Source organism: Phalacrocorax aristotelis, chromosome Z, assembly GCF_949628215.1.
Source record: "Phalacrocorax aristotelis chromosome Z, bGulAri2.1, whole genome shotgun sequence".
In the NCBI taxonomy this organism is placed as follows: domain Eukaryota; kingdom Metazoa; phylum Chordata; class Aves; order Suliformes; family Phalacrocoracidae; genus Phalacrocorax; species Phalacrocorax aristotelis.
Window position 1 is genome coordinate 34,016,868 of NC_134311.1, and position 18,491 is coordinate 34,035,358.

The 18,491-nt window shown below is 44.0% G+C and overlaps 2 protein-coding genes across 9 annotated transcripts in view; both read right to left on the reverse strand.

The window, feature by feature from the left end:
- Positions 1-8,872, reverse strand: part of SECISBP2 (SECIS binding protein 2) — a 29,572-nt gene extending 20,700 nt beyond the window's left edge. For 2 of the 8 annotated variants that reach the window (XM_075079187.1, XM_075079186.1), the window contains exons 1-6: positions 8,596-8,770; positions 6,908-7,053; positions 4,832-5,024; positions 2,710-2,836; positions 2,071-2,294; positions 908-995 (exon numbers count right to left, since the gene is read on the reverse strand). In XM_075079187.1, the coding sequence (XP_074935288.1) occupies positions 908-995; positions 2,071-2,294; positions 2,710-2,836; positions 4,832-5,024; positions 6,908-7,053; positions 8,596-8,637 (820 nt within the window). In that variant the 5' untranslated portion in view covers positions 8,638-8,770. Of the gene's footprint in view, positions 1-907; positions 996-2,070; positions 2,295-2,709; positions 2,840-4,831; positions 5,094-6,907; positions 7,054-8,595 lie in introns of all 8 variants that reach the window. The other 6 variants (XM_075079183.1, XM_075079182.1, XM_075079181.1 and 3 more) reach the window with 4 other exon arrangements.
- A 1,520-nt stretch (positions 8,873-10,392) lies between these two features.
- CKS2 (CDC28 protein kinase regulatory subunit 2) lies at positions 10,393-14,533 on the reverse strand. The gene is made up of 3 exons (XM_075079192.1): positions 14,347-14,533; positions 12,759-12,886; positions 10,393-11,513 (listed from the first exon to the last, which is right to left on the reverse strand). The coding sequence occupies exons 1-3, from the start codon at positions 14,403-14,405 to the stop codon at positions 11,461-11,463; spliced, it is 240 nt and encodes a 79-aa protein (XP_074935293.1). The 5' UTR covers positions 14,406-14,533; the 3' UTR covers positions 10,393-11,460.
- Between the last annotated feature and the right edge of the window lie 3,958 nt (positions 14,534-18,491).

Genomic DNA, 18,491 nt, shown 5'->3' on the forward strand with positions numbered 1-18,491 from the left:
TCTCTTCTCTTAAACAAGATGGGAGGCAACTACAGCAATATTTGCTGTATCAATGAAGTAGAGAAGGATGATAAACCCAGTTTTGATCTGCTGATGAAAATCTAAGCAAGAATGACCTATAAGTGGTCACATCACTTGAAAGAAACTGGTACAGCTTGTTTTGTCTAGTTTTTTTTTTCTTTCGCAATGAGCTTGCTATTTGATTCCTTTTTTACTTTACTCATCAGTAACTCCTCAGAACACTTGAGTTTTCCAAACTGATGAGATGCAAGCAGTTAAAATACAGCAAAATCATTTGTCTGGAGCACTGTTGTGGTTCAGCCCCAGTCAGTAACTAAACACCACGCAGCGGCTTGCTCACTCCCCCAACACCTGTCAGATGGAGGAGAGAATTGGAAGAGCAAAAGCAAAAAAAAAAAAAATCAACTTGTGGGTTGATATAAGAACAGTTTAATAATTAAAATATTATCATAATATTATCATTATTATTTTAACAATAATAATATAATAAAAAGGAAAAGGGAAAAAGGAAAACCCCAAAACACAACCGATACAGCCGCTCACCACCCGCTGACCGACACTGCCCGTCCCCGAGCCGCGATTGCTGCCTCCCTCCCCCAGCCAGCTCCTCCCATTTAACATACTGGGCATGATGTTACATGATATGGAATATCCCTCTGGACAGTTTGAATCTGCTGTCTTAGCTGTGCCCCCTCCCCTTCTGGCTTCTTGTGCACCCGGCAGAGCATGGGAAGCTAGAAAACTCCTTGACTAGTCTAAGCACCACCCAGCAACAACTAAAACATCGGTGTGTTATCAACATTATTTTCATACTAAGTCCAAAGCACAGCCAGCTGCAGTGAAGAAAACCGACTCTATCCCAGCTAAAACCACGACAAGCACTTACCTCTACCACCAAATGGAGAGGGAATTAAGCTGACTACTGTTTCATCTAAAGTTTTTGATGAAGCTTTGCTTTCCACAGAAGTATCTTCCTGTAAAGTAGACAGTCAGGTATCATAAAAATACGAATAAAACCACTGATCTAAACAGAGCTAAACATTAAAAACACCCATCAGTTAACAAAAATCCTCAACCCATAGACAGATAAAGGTGTAGGGAACTTTGTAGCCTGACTTTTTTTGCTGCTTAGTGGAACAATCATTTTGACCCTACAGCATTACAAAACACAACCAGATGCCTCTCCACTGCTGTACAAGCAAGATGATGCCTTCTCACTCTTTACAAAAGCATCCAAACAATGATTCTAAAAACAAACAAGAAAAAATTTTAACATTCCAAGTAGATTAAAAGCAAAGTCCATCGCAAACTCAAACTAGCAAGTGACAGCAGAAAGGTCTTTTTTTCTTTTCATCATATGCAGTCTTCCACTGAGAGGCCCTGGAAATATTATACTGTTTGGATCCTTCAACATATTCATCTTTAATCACTGTTGAAAACTCTGATTCAATACATGTGATATACTGCTGAATGTCTCAGTATTGTATTTACTAACAAAAAGGGAACCAAGGAAATCAAGAAGAAGAGTAAAGTTAAATGTTTATGCCTTAAGAGTATTTTTCCCTCCTAGTGGAATTCTGTTCCTTATTTTTATCCTTTAGCACAAAGCAGGTATGTACAATATTCCAGACTTTTTTTTTTAATCTGTTAAAACTGTTGGACAAGTGACTGCTTACCTATTATTTCCAGGCAAAAGAGAACAAGAAGCTGTTAAACCTCAGGAACGTATGTGCTCTGTATAGGCTAGCTAGGAGTCTAGACCATAGCAGTATCAATCTAAATTTTAACAGTATTTGGCTTTCCCCTATCTACTGGCAGCACATACAAGGAAAGAGTAGTGAGAAAAAGTAAAAGAGGAGACAGCAAGGACTGACACCCCCATCTACAAGAAGAACGGTAAAACCTCTAGCTATGAAACTCCTTGCTTGCAAGGCACTTACACAGGTCTTAAACTACCACAATAAATGCAAAATACTTGCATTCAGAAATGCTAGAACTGTAGACAAGTTTTATTTTTATGAGTTCTGCAACATGAAAGCATCAGCTAACCTCTGTGTTCAACAAAAGAGACATCTGTGGTTGACTAAGGCACGTAATGTTACGTTCTGCTGAACATATTGGTCCACTTTTATGATGCACATTCAGTATCTCGCTGCTTCCCAAACTCTGTGACTTGTGGAAATCCAGAGCGGTAGCTTCAAATACGGGCACAGGAAGAGACTCTGTTTTTGGAGTTTGAGTTGACTTCTTGTTTGTAGTTTTATTGAACCTGTCTGGATAAAGCATGTAAAGTCTAAATAGTTAAACTTGCTTGTGATCATTTCTAGGTACGCTCTATAACCCACTAGTTGACATAACTACAGTAACTGTCACAAGAACTATTGCTACATGTAGCTCATTAAAAAAACAACCTAGCAATTATAACCAACATATATACACAACACTGACTTAGGAAGGAACTCTAAATTCAGATACTTGCTTAGGAAATTTTTCATATCAGTTTACATAAGTTTCTTCAATCATCTAAAGGATGTAAGTCACCATCCCTTGTCAAAAAGTCACACAGGATAGAAATCCTGTTCCTTAATTATCTTAGATCTAGAAACATGGTCAGAAACTGGAGGCAATAGCACAGTCAACCGTTTTATGTGTATTCAATGTATTCCTACCCAAACAGCACATTTGTACCTGGCTTCACGGAATCTCTGCTGCATGCGGAAGTCTGGAATGAAGTCCTGTTCACAATTCTGACAGAAGAGTCATCTCCATCGTGCCTTTTCTTGTCTGGCTTTTTCTCACCCTCTTTTGATCTCCTCTGCTGCAAGTATTTGTGACATATTTAGTTGATTTTACTTGACCTTTGTAAAGGCATCAAGTTTGCCTTAACTTGAGTTACAGTCAACTACCTCTGCACCCAGAGCTTGACCATCAAGTTAACACAACATAAACAGTTAGTATAGCATAAAAACAAATAACCAATAAAAACAGGGTCAGCTAGAGATTTGTTATTTACATTGTCAACTATGCCATTTTTAGCATACATTATAGCCTGAGCAAGAGGGACTATTCCCTATGTATCTAGAAAACTGTACTTTGAGTTCTCATTAACCAGAGCATTTCCAATAGTTTAAAACTGTTTGGTCTTAAATTGTCTTGATTCTCTCAAACCGAGTTTCTTCTAGAACAGGGCTAAAATCTTAAAAGCATTCCAATCTTCTGACCAAACTACGTATTATGGACAAAACTAGGCAAGACTGATGTCACAACATCCAAAACACTTGGGGCAGACAGAAAGTAATTAGAAAAGAAACATCTGTATGATCCCAGTAAAGCGAACACATTCACCCGTTCTGTGAAGTCTGAAAGCCCTGTGATTCTTGCAAGAAACACAGTTTGGCAGAGCTGGGCTCAGGAATCAGTATGGCAGGCAAGGAACAAGCACCACCTTGCATCTAAGCAGAGTATACTGTATCAACCTAGGTAAGTGGCTTAACTCTTCCTGATTGCAGGATTTTGGACTAAATAAAAGGACACCTGGCAGCAACACTATTTCTTGGGTGGAAGGACAAGGCATTTCCTGACCTCCAAAGCTAAATTGTTAACGCTTTAGGAAATGTGATCAAAATAATGCAAAGCTGCAAAGATCAATCATTTCTCTTCAAGCTCACAAAAAGTGACAGGGAACAATGACAACACCACTGCCAAACAGTTTACAGCTCAGCCCAACAAACACCACAGAACTCCTCCCAGAAGTTTTTTCATATTATATCACCTCTGCAAACACCAAGCTGTTCACCTCTCCAGAGAGCTTCAGTGCCTAATTTTTCTCTCAGCAAAAAAACCTACTGATTTTAGGTTTTTAGCCTTTGTATCTCATGTCTAGTAATGCATGCTTAGAACCTAATCTTACAACTTCCTCTACACCAGCTTGACCACAGTGAAGTTACCAGGCCTCTGCCTATGGAATAAGGTCCACCAGAAGGATGTGAATGGAGAACAGATTACTTGAACCTGTTGAAAACTGCCACCTTACAAATCCAAGAGACACAATGTCTAACCACAGAGGAAAATGGGTTAATAACATACTTCATTCACACCCCCCACCCCACCCCGGTCTTTATATTTTGAGGAGTTTGTCTATTTTTTGTTTGAAAATATTATCCAAGTTTCAGTAAATTTATCCCCTAACAGGCACTCAGAAAAAACGGCAGAAGATGTTTACTGAACATCTGTTTTACTTTTGATTGAAAAATAACATTTCTAATATGAACCTTTCTTCCCTCTCCATATCAACACAAGTTTCTACCCTTTTGTGGATTGTTTTCTACCTGTAGCAGGTCTTGGAAATCCTTCAAGAACAGAAGTGGTCTCGTCACTTCTCAGCCATGTAGCTGATTACAGCCACCACGTCTCTCCTAACTCAGGTTCATGGAAGCTGCCACTGGGCTTACAAAAAGTCCTTCCTCCCTTTCCCCCCAGGCCTAGTGAACAAAGGAAAGCATAGTTCACAAATGAATGGTCTTTTCTATCTTTTCCTCCAGATGCTGCTTTCTGAGGAAAAATAATTAAATTCCCTCATGTTCCAAAAATACTGCTTGAAAAACTCTATTAAATTTTAACTGTAGAATTCCATGAACTCTTTTGTAATCAAAGTTGGGCACATTACTACCATCCTCTTTAAATGCCAAAATGCCATTCATTATCACTACAAGAGCAAAGAGTGATTAATCACTTTACAATATGAACAAAACATTTAGAAAGATCCATTTCAAATAAGAATTTAATTTTTAAAAAACATGTATTTGCTCACCTTTGAAAGATTCCTACTTTCTTGTCTGATTGGATACGTTCGCTCAGCAGATTTACTGACTATTCCTGAACCATTATAGTGTGTTGAGCTGTTAGAATGATATTTTGAGCCAGCTACTGGATATGGATTTGAAACAACATCAGGTGAGTAAGAGCAGCTGGAGTATTCACGGAAGGCAGGATCTCCCAGAACACTATGTGATGGACATTGAGAAAGAGATGAGAAGTCATCCCGGGGCAAATCTTCAGCGTATACTTGTTGCCTAGATAAACATATAATCTCTTGGCTGAAGAATTTGTTTAACAAGAAAGCTATATTTCAAAAGAAAACTATTTCATGATACTTCAATTAATTATTTACTCACTGCTATAGACTGTTTTAAAAATAATCAATTTTGTTTTGGGAAACCATGCAGTTTAAATGCTTTAAAATATGGATGTTTTCTGTTTCCACATTTCAAAGTTAGTCTGCTTTGCAGTTATAGTCCTCGTTTCTGTTTGAAGTTATCCAGATTCTTCGTGCTTATTTTTGGTAGGCTTTTTCTTTTGAAACAAACCAAAAGCACAGTACAACTACATGACATGCATTACATTTTTGACTGCAAAAATACAAACGTTAGAGTAAAACCTGCCCTAAAATGCCACAGTAACAATGTAGGAGTATAGCATCATATAGGGTGTAAGACAGATATAAAATACAACACAGAATTATAAGATAATCATTAACTGACCTGCAATTGACGACCACAGCTTATGAAAACACAGCATGTCTGGGGCATGCCTTTTTCCTTCAAATATATACTCAAAGGTCCTTTCTAATTTCCTCCTACACTTTGTACGGAAACTATATGCTGACATCCAAATTTGATTAGAGAAAATTAATTTCTCTCCTTAAGAAAGCTGCATTTAGTTTTTAAAGCTGGTCACCATGAAGTGGCCAAGCTCTGAATCTTGGCTAAGTAATGAAAGACAGAGAAACCCTCCCACCAGAACAAGAGAGCTCATATAACACATTTCTTACTGCCTGCTGCAATTCTTATAGACTATAGTCAAAACAACCACAATCATTTATACACAGAGAAGAATAGCAAAAAATTGAGGGTCAAAAAAAATAGCTATGGCTCAGTTGAACAAGGCAAAACGTTAATCAGAATATTGCTGCTGTCTGATTGTTTTTGGTTTTTTTTTTTTAATGCCCACTGATTTAATGCTAATGCTGTGTTTTCCACAATGCATAGGTCAGGCCATACTCACCTCAACATTAAATTCCTATTACAAATGAAAAGGAGTTGAAAATACTGAGATTTCCTGTAGGAGAAATCGAAGGCCCAGAAAGAACATGTTCACTAAGGCTCTAACTGAACTTGTTAGGATGCACCAATAGCTTCACAGTAATTGCAAAATTAATCCAATGCTTAGAGTTCTGAGAAGCAACTAGAGTACAACGTAACATCACAAGATTCTTACAAGACTGGACTACATCCTGTCCTACTACACAGGCTTTTTCTTCTAGCTTGCTCTGGGGTTAACAATACTTCTGTAAGTCTACCATGAATGGATTTTTTTGTCAGGCCTTATTAGAAAAAAGCCTTTTAGAAACCTGTAGCATTCTTACTAAACCTGCCCTTCTGGGGATGCACAGGTTGTGCAGAGGAGATCCAGGAGGAGCCCCGTACCTTATTTAAATGTTTTTCAGCACGAGAAACCTTCTTGGAGGTTCTTCCTCTTCCTTTTATATTACTATATTTACCCCAGCCTTGCAATAACTCAATCATTCTTTCACCGAAGGACTGGATTGAGCTCCTTCCAAAGCACCAATGAGCCAGATCCAGCATCAGAGACCCACAAATCCCCCTTAATGCTCTGTAAGAATACAGGCCCTTGGGAGCAAGAGACAAGGTACCAGATATATGCCCAACGAACATAAATGCAAAACCCTAAATCATTAAGACAACGCCCAAGCGTTTCTACAGTTAGAATATTAATGTATTAGAGCTTTGACTTCATAAGAGTATTCAATGTCCAAAACAGGAAGGTTGAAATCCCCCAAGAAATAAGATTCAGAAAATATACATACTTATCCAAAGATGGTTCCTGAACAAATGGGTAGCATGTAGTTAAGTACCTAGGAAACACACATGCTTCTGAGGGTTCTGACCATGCCACAGTTACCGCCGCATGTTTTGGAACAAATGGTTTGACCTCTGCTGACAACTTGATGCCCTGAGAAACAAAAGGTTTTTTGGCTACATGCATTTGGAGATTAATGTCATCAATGAAAAGTACTCATCCCCGTGAGCTTAACTGTCATAGGAAAATGTTAGTTTACTCTCTTCTAACAAAACATGCAAAACAATAAAGCTCACCAAAGGGAAATGGAGGAAGAGGGAGAAACAAAAGCAAGGAATTCTAAGAAAAATGTGACTGCTCTGCAAAGCTATTTGCTTTAATACCCACACTTATGAAATACTCACAAAGGTCAGCTACGGAAAAGAAAGAGGCTTGCTTAACACAAGATGCAGTAAATGCTAACATACAAATTCTTACTTCAGATTTGAGCAATATAAGCTAAAACTCAATACTCACAAAGGTCAGTTATGGGAGGGACCGAGGCTTACTTCACAAAAGATGCAGTAAACGCTATTATATGAATTCTTACTTTATATGTCAACGATGTAAGCTAAAGCACAGAACAAATACATACTGACACTACTGTAAGAATGAACTCTGGAAGTATGTGACAATAACGGCTCTGCATACACCTGTATTTTAAGGTAATCTGCCTGAAATGAATACTTAATCAGACAGCCTTATCGCTTCTGGCACAACACAAATCTATTAAGATGAGTTTTCCATTTGTTCTGAATTACCATCAACTTAAACTGGATACGTATATATGGAAGGACATTGAAACGCGACTCAGTATTTATTGCTGTTGCAGTGTTACACTGCTTTGCTCACTCTAATACCTGCCACAAGTCACTCTCACAGCTGATTGTGTGTTTTAGGGTAACTGATATGCTATGTGAAAACTGGAATTTTTTTCACTTGCCAAAGGCAATTTGATTGGCTAAATAACACACACGGCTTTTAAAAATATTTGAACGGTAATTTCAACGCTTGAGCATATAAACTGGACTCTCTGCATCCTACAGTAGCTCAGCATTCACTTGTATCATAAACATTTGACAAGCTCTGACAGCCTAAAGTAAGTTACAAGTAACAGCAAACTCTCCCGTTTCTGAATCTACCAGGCAGATCCAAATATACAATGAACGTCCACTGTAACAGCGGCAAATGAAAGGTGAAATTTGCAGAGGTAAGTACGCTATTTGGGAGGTAAATAAAGCACAACAGTATTGAACAATTATTGGGAGTGCAGTGCTCTCTAAGCACGTAGCGTATGCCGGGAAGCAACCACCGTTGCGGGGTGATCGCTGACGCCGAGGACCCCGCGCCTGGCCGGGAAGCGCCGCCCGCCGCCCCTGAGGTGCCCGGCCCGCCCCGCGGCGGGACCTCCGCTCCCGGGCTCCGCGCTTCGGCAGCCCGGGGGCAACGCCCGGGCCCCGCCGCGCGTCCCGGGGAGATCCCCGTCCCCCGGGGCTCCCCGCCCCGGCCGGGGCCGAGGCCTGGCTCCAGGCGCGGGCGGTGGGGGCGGCTCGCTGACGGCGGCTCCGCACCCCCGTTACGCAACGGGCCGGGAGGAGCCACGGAGGGAGCGGGGAGCTGCTGCGAGGAGCTGCCGGGAGGAGCCGCCGCCCTTACCTGGCTGCCTCGGCCCGAGCCCAGCCGCCTCTCCGCGGACATGGCCGGGGCTAGCTGCCGTCCACTCCCCGCCGCCCCCACCGCGGCCCGCTCCCCGCCAGCCCGATCTCGGCGCGGCGGCGCGCCCTTATGGCGTCACGGCCGAGGAGGGGGGGCGGTGGCTCGCCGGTCCCGCCCGGCGGCGCGAGGCGGGGCGGGGCCGAGACCCCCCGCAGCCCCCGGGGCAGCCGCGCGGGGAGGGGGTGGTTTGCAGCGCGGTGACGCCACCCGCGGCCGTGAGCTGGGATGACGTGCCAGCTGCGTCACGGCATGCGCCGAGAGCAGCTCCGGCCGAGGGAGCTTGGTCCTACGGTGAGGTGCGGCTGATCGCTGTCCCCCGGAGAACGGACAGCAGGGCGCAGCGGCGGGCACTCGCAGGCAACGCATCGGCAGAGTCTTTGTAAGGACTGGCAGCGGCAGGGGGACGTCAAGAAAACAACACCCGAGGCTCCGGTGCTAAAGCCCTGGGGAAAAGCGTGGCTCAGGCGCAGCTCAGCGAGATTCTTCCTGACAGTTTTTCTGGTGCGGTGCCTGCTGGCACTTGGAGAGCCCCACTCCGAAGGGTAAGGCTGTTGAGCCACACCTCGGCCCTGGTGGCCTGTTACAGCCCGTCTGACCCCCACCTAGATAGACATCTGCAGCAGCTTCAGAGGAAGGATCACAAGGGTGACCTTCCTCACCAAATTTGGCAGCTTACTTACTTGTCCATCATCTTGACCTCAATCACATTACACAGGGAGAGCATGTACTTCATCAGTTAAGGTACATGTTGGCCTTCCACATCGTCCACAGCTCTAACACTTGCATTTGATGTGAACCAGACACAACCGCTGGTACTACACACAGTCATTCAAACACCATTCACACTGAGGCACCTGTTGAAAAACCCGATTGTATGGCTGTTTGTGCAGGGTCCCAGGATGCCACAGTGACCATTTTAATGCCACTTATTACCCTGGAACCTGTCAGATCAAGTCCATGCAGCAGGTCACCTTTGCTAGCACACAGCTTCCTAATAAAGTACTGATCAGTCACTGTATGAGCCCTGACCCTTTATATGGTGAGGAAACGAGTTCATGCTGTCCAACAGCCAGCAGCTGCTTTTGTTGGACAAAAAGCACTCACTTTGACATTTCTAGTACCCTGGTTCCAGCTGGCATAGAGTTAATTTTCTCCCCACTAGCTGCTGTAAGGCTGTGTTTTGCATTTAGGATGCAAATAACGTTGACAGCTCACTGCTGTTGCTCAGCAGTGCTTACACTAGTTAAGGACATTTCCAGCCTCCTGTGCTCTGCCAGGGTCAGAAGCCAGGAGGAGGCACAGCCAGGACAGCTGACCCCAAGTGGCCAAAAGGATATCCCACACACTATGAACTGTGTATAAACTGGGGGGAGTGGGAAGGGGGGCCCACCCTTGTTGCTCAGGCACTGGTGGGCTATCAGTGGGCACGTGATGAGCAGTTGCATCACTTGTTTTTCCTGAGTTTTGTTTCTCTTTTTATTGCTTTCCTTTTCATTACTATTTATTGTTTTATTTCAATCATTAAACTGTTCTTGTCTCAGCATGTGTACTTTCTTGCTTTTACCCTTCCACTTCTGCCCCCCTTCCCATCAGGGAAGATTGGAGGTGCACAGGCAGCTGTGTGGTACTTGGCTGGGGTGAAACCACAACACCTACACAGCATATGAGCTAGCTTCCCAGAAAAAAAAAAAACAGATGCAAGACAGGATGCGCAGGCTAAAAACCCAGACTAAGAAGTTTGGTAGTACTGGTTTATTTTTCTGCAGCAGAGTAGATCAAACAAGCATAAAGATATCTATGAAATACAAAGTACTACTTAAAACCTTAGGAGTTCATACCAAGTCATCATTTAAAATTCCAACTTCAGAGGGACCCACAAGAATCAAGTCCAGCTCCCAGCTCTGCACAGGGCATCCTCAAAGTTAGACGTTATTGCCAACAGCAGCGTCTTCTGCAACACCAAGAGGTCTGCAGCCACAGCCACTTCCCCTGGAACCTTATTCCAGTGCCTGACCACCCCCCTCAGCAAATAACTTTTTCCTACTATCCAATCTGGACTTTGCCTGATGCAGCACTAAGCCACTCCCCCGCATACCTAACACCTCATGAGAAGTAGGATGACAAGCAGCCATTGCAGCATAACTAATCCCATTATAACCAACATCAGCTACAGGGTCTCATACTTAGAGCATTTCAGACACCAGCCTTAGTATTACTTATTGCTGCCAGCTCCTCTTTTCAGAGTGCCTGCAGTTCCCAGTTCAAATCTGGGTTAGGAACTTTGGCCTGTAGAGCAAAATAATACTTGCAGATAAAGAAAACAGGTTCACTGAGTATTTTTTCTGAAGTAGGTACTTTTAACATGTTAGACGATGAATATTTGACTGGTGAATGAGCACTCTAGACATTTAGGTGTTATGAAGCATTAAAAATAGAGTTTACTTCTTTATACCTACTACTAAACAGGTGAGCCACTGGATCTGAACATGCTCCACTTCAGCAGAAAAGCTGAGTGCAAAATTGAAGGAACCCTGTGTTACAAGCAATCATCTACTGAGAACATGCAATACATACACCTTAATAGCACTTACATTAACAGTAAAGAAGATAACTTCATCAACTCTTTAAACACTATAGCAGCCTACTTGGAATTGCATTTGACTGGGCTTTTTGCTGTGAATAATACAGCTCATGCACAGGTACAGATGTATGTTTTGTACATTTTAAAGTATTCACTGAATACTACCAACATATATACAGTTATATAGATAGTTACAGAAGATTTAGGAGTAGACTTATAGACATTCATTTCTGCTCATTCTTTGCAAGAGGTCTTCTGAAGAGAAGAATATGCGGTTCTGCGGAAATAAAATTAAACAAAGCATCAGTCTGTCACCTAAGTCTTGGTTACAGGGATTTCTTCCTTTTAAGAAGCTGTTGACAATAGCTGAAGCTTACTGTCAAATAATAAACAGATTAAGAAGTCCAAAAATATGGCCCCACATGTAGTATTTACAGACCAACTTTACAGTAAACTTAAAACAGTCAGACAGGTGCTTTTGAGATTTTTATACCAAATGCTGGCAGCATCATAAATTTAAGATAGTTACAGCAAGGAAGCACAGGAAAAAATACAGGGTATTTTCAGTTAATATCAGTGCTAATTCTGTCTCTATAGCAGGCTGTTTCATGAGCTTTGTTACTGTAACTTAGACTAACAAACTGCTGATTCTCTCCGTGTTAGGTACAAAGCATCAAGCATCAACAAAAGCCACTTCAGTTAATACAACCAGTTCACGTTACTTTTGATCCAACTTAACTGTAAACTCCTCCAGAAAAGCCCAAAGTACAAAAGTGCCCTGGTAAGGGAAACACTGGGAGGTTACGCTAATTTCTTCACCTGTTTCTTCAGAGACTTTGAACTCCACACTGCTGCAAGTTATCCATTACTTTTTACTAATAGTAAAAAGTTTTAGTTACCTTTCAGTCAGGCTTGTCAATGGCAAGTTACCTTTAATGGCTGTTTTCAGTATATCCTAGTTGGTGGAGTTGATTTCATACCCCATTAAACTGAAAGACTCATTTTAAGTGCTGCTTTTAGTAGGCTGTACAGCTAGAGTTCCAACTATACTGTAGACTCTTCAGAGCATTAATACAGGACCTTACTTATGTCAGCATCTATTAAGTTTTTGTACAAAAAGTACACCTGTCAGCTTTATGATTTAACGATATGCTGCTACATAAAGTTTGGTTCAGTCACTGAGATACTAAAGTTATTCAAGAGCTGCTTCCATAGGCACAGGTAGGAACAGCTTCCAGTCAGGCATGTTTCATCTACTGACAGACCCCACATACCTAGGACAAGGCTCACATTTTCCAGTTTCTGGGAACAAAGTGTGAAGGTTTAAACTAAAGGCTGTTACACTACCTTCGTTGCCAAATGGCTAAAATAGCAAGGGGCTAAAGAGTAGCCTAAACATTCAGTAGTGGATTCCAGCTGAAATCCACAGCAGGAGCATTATGCACTATCCATTTCAGCTGTGCACCAGGCAGTTGATACCTTAGAGTCCTTTGCCCATCTAATTCTGTTCAGATGTGCTTACCTGGCTCATGGATCATGTAGTGAACCCAGCCAAGACTTTGCTGAACACCAAGTCGTCTCCACTCCTCTTCAGACATTAGATGGGATTTTGGCACTTGTTTTGAAAGTTCTCGTGGCAGCATCACGTGCCTGCAGGGGTTCAGTTATTAAATACACGCTACGTACACTAATGCCTGTGTACGGTAGCAAGCTTGCACACATAGATGCTGAAAGACAGCAAGTTCAGTTAGGAACAGCAGCATTCCCTATAAAGGAGCCTAGGGTGCTGACTGATACCACTAGTTTGATTACGAACCATCTGCCCCAGAATTCTGTTTTAAATTTACTTTGTCTACTAAACGTATCTGTAATGCAACAGTACATTGGAATGGGCAACCTACTTCCTAGAAGAGAATCACACTGCTTGTATAGAAGTATGCATTCCTGGCAATTGGCCATCATATCAGCTATTTGAAAAATAGGTACTTTGGACTTTTATAATGATTGCTGAAGTCACTCTTGTCCGTATTTTGCATTTTTGTAACCAACAATGTATTTTCCACAGAGACTACAGTACTGGTTTATAAAGACAGAACACTAACACCACTTCAGAACCTGATGTGTCAGCTGAGGAGAAACATACAGCCTGCCCTCCACATTTGGAAGTTCCTTGATCACTTAATAAAAACCAAATCATTCATTTTTGTGAGATCGTAAGAGTCAGTGGCTAAGAGGGGCACTCAGGTCTCTACACAGAGAAAAAACCCCAATTTGTAGGAATGCTTTTACAGAAGCCTGGAGGACTGAACTTCAACTCTATCAGTTACAATCCAGAACTGACCGGTGGTATAGCAGAGCTTTGAAAACTAGCCCAGAGACCACTACCTCGAAGGCTTTACAAACCACACTTGTTAGTACTACGTTTTGAAGTGGCCTTACGAACTGCATTCAAAGGTGATGTGTTAATCAAAATGCATGCTTCATCCACATTCAGAGCTTGATCTGAGACAGCACAAGACGTTACTCTTCGCTGTGCAGAAGATTCTGAAACACAAGTGCTTGAGCTCCCTAGCTCAGTTTCTTACGGCACCTGGGCCGGCGAGGCAGCAGAGCCCCGCGGCCCCTAGGCGCAAGTCCGCCCCCTCCCCGCCCCATGGCGGGAGAGTCGCCGCCTCCCCGCTAGCGCCACCAGCCGGGCGGATGGGGTCGGACGCCCCCAAGGCCACCTCAGCCGGGGCCGAGCGCTGCCCAAGCCCGGCTCTGCCGCGGCCGCTGCTCCGGGAAGGAGCAGCAGGCTTTGTTCCCCACCTCCATCCCTTTCTTCGGCGCCCTGCACTACCCCCCACCCCTTCTCTGCCCTCCCCTCCCCTCCCCTCCCCCCAGATGGTCGAAAGGTCGGCAAAAAACCCACCCCGAGGGGAGACGAAGCACGGACCCCATCTCCCCGCAGGCCCCTGGAAGGCAGGGCCACGCTCACTGTCACCGCCGACAGAACTCGCTCCCTGAAGGAGCCGCACCGGGAGAGGCGCCTGCCCCAGCCACCCCACTCTGAAAAAAACCCTTCTCAACGGCTTTACCCGATCCTCCTCCGCCCTCCCACAGCCCCGTACCTGTACTCGTATTGCTCGTCAAAGTACTTGTCGGAGTAGTAGATCTGCTTGTGGGCCATGACGGGCGGCTGCAGCGGCGACAGGAGCAGCAATAACAAGCGGCAAAGGACAGCTCCCCTCACGGACCTCTCAGCGGACTAACGCCCGCTTCCGCGCCCCGCTCCGTTTGAATCTAACAGCTCAACTCTCATTGGCGTTGCCGGGCCGGCCAATAGCGTGCCGTGCCGGCGCGTGACTGCAGCGCCGGCCTTCCCACCAGCCCCCGGAAGTTGGGAGAGGGGCGGGGAGGAGGGCGGGCCTGAGGCGCTGGGGTGCGGTGATTGCTCAGCCAGCGCCGAGGCTCGGCCGGTTCCAGCAGTTTCTAGAGGGTACGGGGCGGGGCGGTTAGTGGGCGTTACCTTCCCCCAGCGCCATCTTTAGGGGGGCGGGGGTGTGTGAGTTCCCTGGCGGTGGTAGTGGTCCGAGGGGCGCTAGGGGCTGTGGTTGCGCCTGTCCCAGGGCTTGCTGGTGCTAGCCAGTGGGAGGGAGCCGTCTCCGGCCTCTTAATAAAGCCTCAGGTTTAAATTGAATGTATGCCATGGTGCCACTTCTTTACCGCATGCCTGGGGGTCTGGGAAGGTTTTGTGAACTCACGGGATGCTGGGCTATGCGATGTCACAAATAAGGCTCCTCCGCTGACCTGAAAGGCCATAGCGTCTGTAATACTTTGTGTGCTCCTTGCTCAGAGTGCAAACAATAAACGTGGAGGTGCAGGTGCGTTCAGAGCTGCGTGGGGTCTGTGGGCAGGATTTCTTTTTAAAGGCATTCTTACCCAGCAAAATAGCACAGTAAATACTTACTTGGTAAAAAACATAAGTAGCAAGTGGGCAGGATTTGGTAAAAGGCACTGCAGTTCTTAAGATACGAATGTTATTTCTGGCACCAGGTTTTTTCATTAGGTAAATACTGAATCCTGTGCTAAGCCACTAAGCTCCAGTGGCAATTCTTGTGTGTAGCTGCCCTGTGAGATGAGATGGGCTTAGTGGGCATGTTGCCAGAAAGAGTGACCTCGCTGTTGCTTCCTTGCAGTTCTGTGTCTGCTGCCTACAGCATGCTGCTGCCTCTTCTCCGTGTTGGGCCTCTGGAGTAAAAGACAACTCGTTCAATTCTCTGCTTTCATGGTGTTACAGCACACTGTGCAGATGCAGGTATTGTGTGTGATCATGTAATAACATCTGTCTGAAAACTCTTCTGATGGAGAAAAAAAAAGACATCATATGAGGCACAAGTGCTGGCACATGTGTATGGATAGGGATCATTGTTTTCAGCAGTCTTGTTTCTACTGGTACTACAGCCCGATGTCTTAAATGCTAAATTTCAAACCAATCTCATGCCTTGTAACCATTAAAAGGAGAGCTTATCATAATCCAGCAGTAATATTTTTCTCTTCACTGGACTGCATTTTAGGGCATGTTCACGGGTCATTTACAGGTGAAATGAAGTCAGTGTCTTTGTACTGGTGTAGTTAAAGGTGTGAAAGGCCTTTCATTAACAAAGATCCTCAGCAGGAATGTCAATTCAGTATAATCATATACCATGTTGAGGACAAACCACCTGCAAGTTTTCTAAGGTGTTGGATTGTTCAAAATGGGATGTGGGGTTTTTTAGCTTAGTTCCAGGCAGCGCAACTGTTAGTTTTGAATACTTAAGGCAGAGAGTACACAGTAATTTCTGTTAAGAATGGTGGTGTTATGTAATCATGAAAAAAAAAAATCAAACCACCATAACAAAGAGGTTCTACTGGGCAGAAGGTGTTTCATTTATGTGCCTTCTTTTTAAGCTCTCAGTTTATCTCATGAATACTGAACATCAGAGAAAACGAATCTTTGAGTTGACCTAGAAGTGAAAGCCTGTAGACCCTTTAAAGCAACTTTTCCTTCTATTGCAAATACTCAAAATTATACCAAATCATAATTTTGAAGAAGATTCTTAAGCAGATACACATCCAGTTTTCTCTGCAATCCCTCAAATTATTTTGAAAATTCTCGTTCCTCAGGACTGAACAACTGCATTTTTCAGACAACTCGTAAAGCTAATAAAACTAACATACTGGGTTTAGTAATCCAGGGTTAGGACATCTTATTTAGTACCGGAGTGCCATTTTAGCTTCTTCTTTCATAATTTCTTTCCCCTGGCAAGACTTAAAAACATTGGTGAATGGTAAGTAATGCAACAGTACCAGAAATTTGTTAAGTTCCACTATTAATTTGATATCTTTTTCACTAAATGGAAACCTTAATGTTAGGACTATAATTTGTAAAATTCCTGAAATAAAGTAATAAGCTTCTTAAATGGTTAAGCTTGATAATAATTTCCAGGTACGTGAATGACAAGAAACGCATCAGGAGTAGTCATTATGGATTCACCAAGGTGAAGTCACACTTGACCAACTCGTTAAACTTCTGTGATGACACAGCATGGCAAAGCCAGGACAAGACCACTGGTCATTGTCTGCCTAGACTTCAGTAAGGCTTTTGACACTGTATCCTGTAACATCTTCACAGAGAAGCTATGAATGTGTGGGCTGGATGGGCAGGCGGTGAGGTGAGCGGCCAGGCCCAGAGGGTGGTGATCAGTGGCACAGGGTCTAGTTGGAGGCTGGTCACTAGCGGTGCATCCCAGGGGTCAGTGCTGGGTCTGATCCTGTTCAACACCTGTGTTAATGATCTGCACAACAGGGCAGAGTGTATACCTTCAGCAAGTTTGAAGATGACACAAAATTGGGAGGACTGGCTGATACACCAGAGGGTTGTGCTGCCAGGTGAATGGGCTGCAGAAGTGGGCTGAGAGGAACTTCATGAAGTTGAACTAGGGGAAGTGCAAAGGCCTGCACCTGGGGAGGAACAACCACAGACACCAGCACATGGTGGGCACCACCCACTTGGAGATTGGTTTGTCAGAAAAGGACCTAGGAGTCCTGGTGGACACCAAGATGAATGTGAGCCAGCACTGTGCCCTTGCAGCAAAGAAGGTTAGTAGTATCCTGGGCTGCATTAGGAGGAGTGTTGCCAGTAGGTAGAGCGAGGTGATCCTTCCCCTCCGCTCAGCACAGGTGAGGCCACTGCTGGAGAACTGTGCCCAGTTTTGGGCTCCCCAGCACAAGAGAAATATGGAGCTACTGGAGGGTAGTCCAGTGAAGGGCTACAAAGGTGATGAAGGGACTGGAGTATCTCTCCTGTGAGGGAACACTGAGAGAGCTGGGACTGTTCAGCCTCAAGAAGAGGAGGCTCAGGGGGGACCTGTATCAATGTATGTGAAAATCTGAAGGGAGGGTGCAAAGAAGACAGAGCCAGGCTCTTGCCAGTGTTGCCCAGTAACAGGACCAGAGGGAATTGGCACAAACTGAAGCACGGGAGGTTCCTCCCAAACATCAGGAAACACTTTCTTGCTGTGAGGATGACAGGGCGCTGGCACAGGTTGCCCAGACAGATGCTGGAGTCTCCATCCTTGGAGATCTTCCAGAGCCATCTAGACATGGTCCTGGTCAACGGGCCCTAGGTGACCCCACCTGAGGAGGGATGCCAGACCAAATGACCTCCAGAGTTCTCTGCAACCGCAGCCACATTATGTGAAACAGGACCCTTCAGCATTTTCTTCAGAATATTGTTATACACAAAGGCTGTGACAGTCACACCATGGAGAAGGGAATAAACTGTTCAGTCTGGAGAGAATAAAAATGCTTGAACTTGGTCAAGGCAGTTTTGGGCTAGACCTTAGGAAACTTTTCTTACCAGTACCTAATTTAATTATCTAGAACATTTTAGGAAAAAATACATCTGCAGAAATGTTTTAGGTCCAGCAGATCCTGTCTCTGATCAGTGGTTTCTCTAAGGCCTGCTTTCTGTGGTTGTGTCAGTTACATCTTCCTTCCGTAACTTTTGCCAGTATTGAGCTGTAGAATTAAAGTTTTTTTTTTTCTCCAGTGCTCTCTAATGACCTTTTAATTTGAATTGTAATACATTTTCATATTGAAATAAATTAGTTCCTGGAATTACGATTATTAGGTTGTGGGTCCAGTTCCTGACTCTGAAGCTTCTGAACCAGGCCAGAAGTGAATGAAACAACAAATACCTACATTTATTAAAGGAAAAGCTGCTGACTAGCTC

Excerpts from the sequence above, each read along its gene's own strand:
- CKS2 (XM_075079192.1), bottom strand. The coding sequence starts at position 14,405 with ATGGCCCACAAGCAGATCTACTACTCCGACAAGTACTTTGACGAGCAA. Across the intron at positions 12,887-14,346 it reads GACGAGCAATACGAGTACAG|GCACGTGATGCTGCCACGAG; the intron begins GTACGGGGCTGT and ends GAACCCCTGCAG. Across the intron at positions 11,514-12,758 it reads CTACATGATCCATGAGCCAG|AACCGCATATTCTTCTCTTC; the intron begins GTAAGCACATCT and ends TTATTTCCGCAG.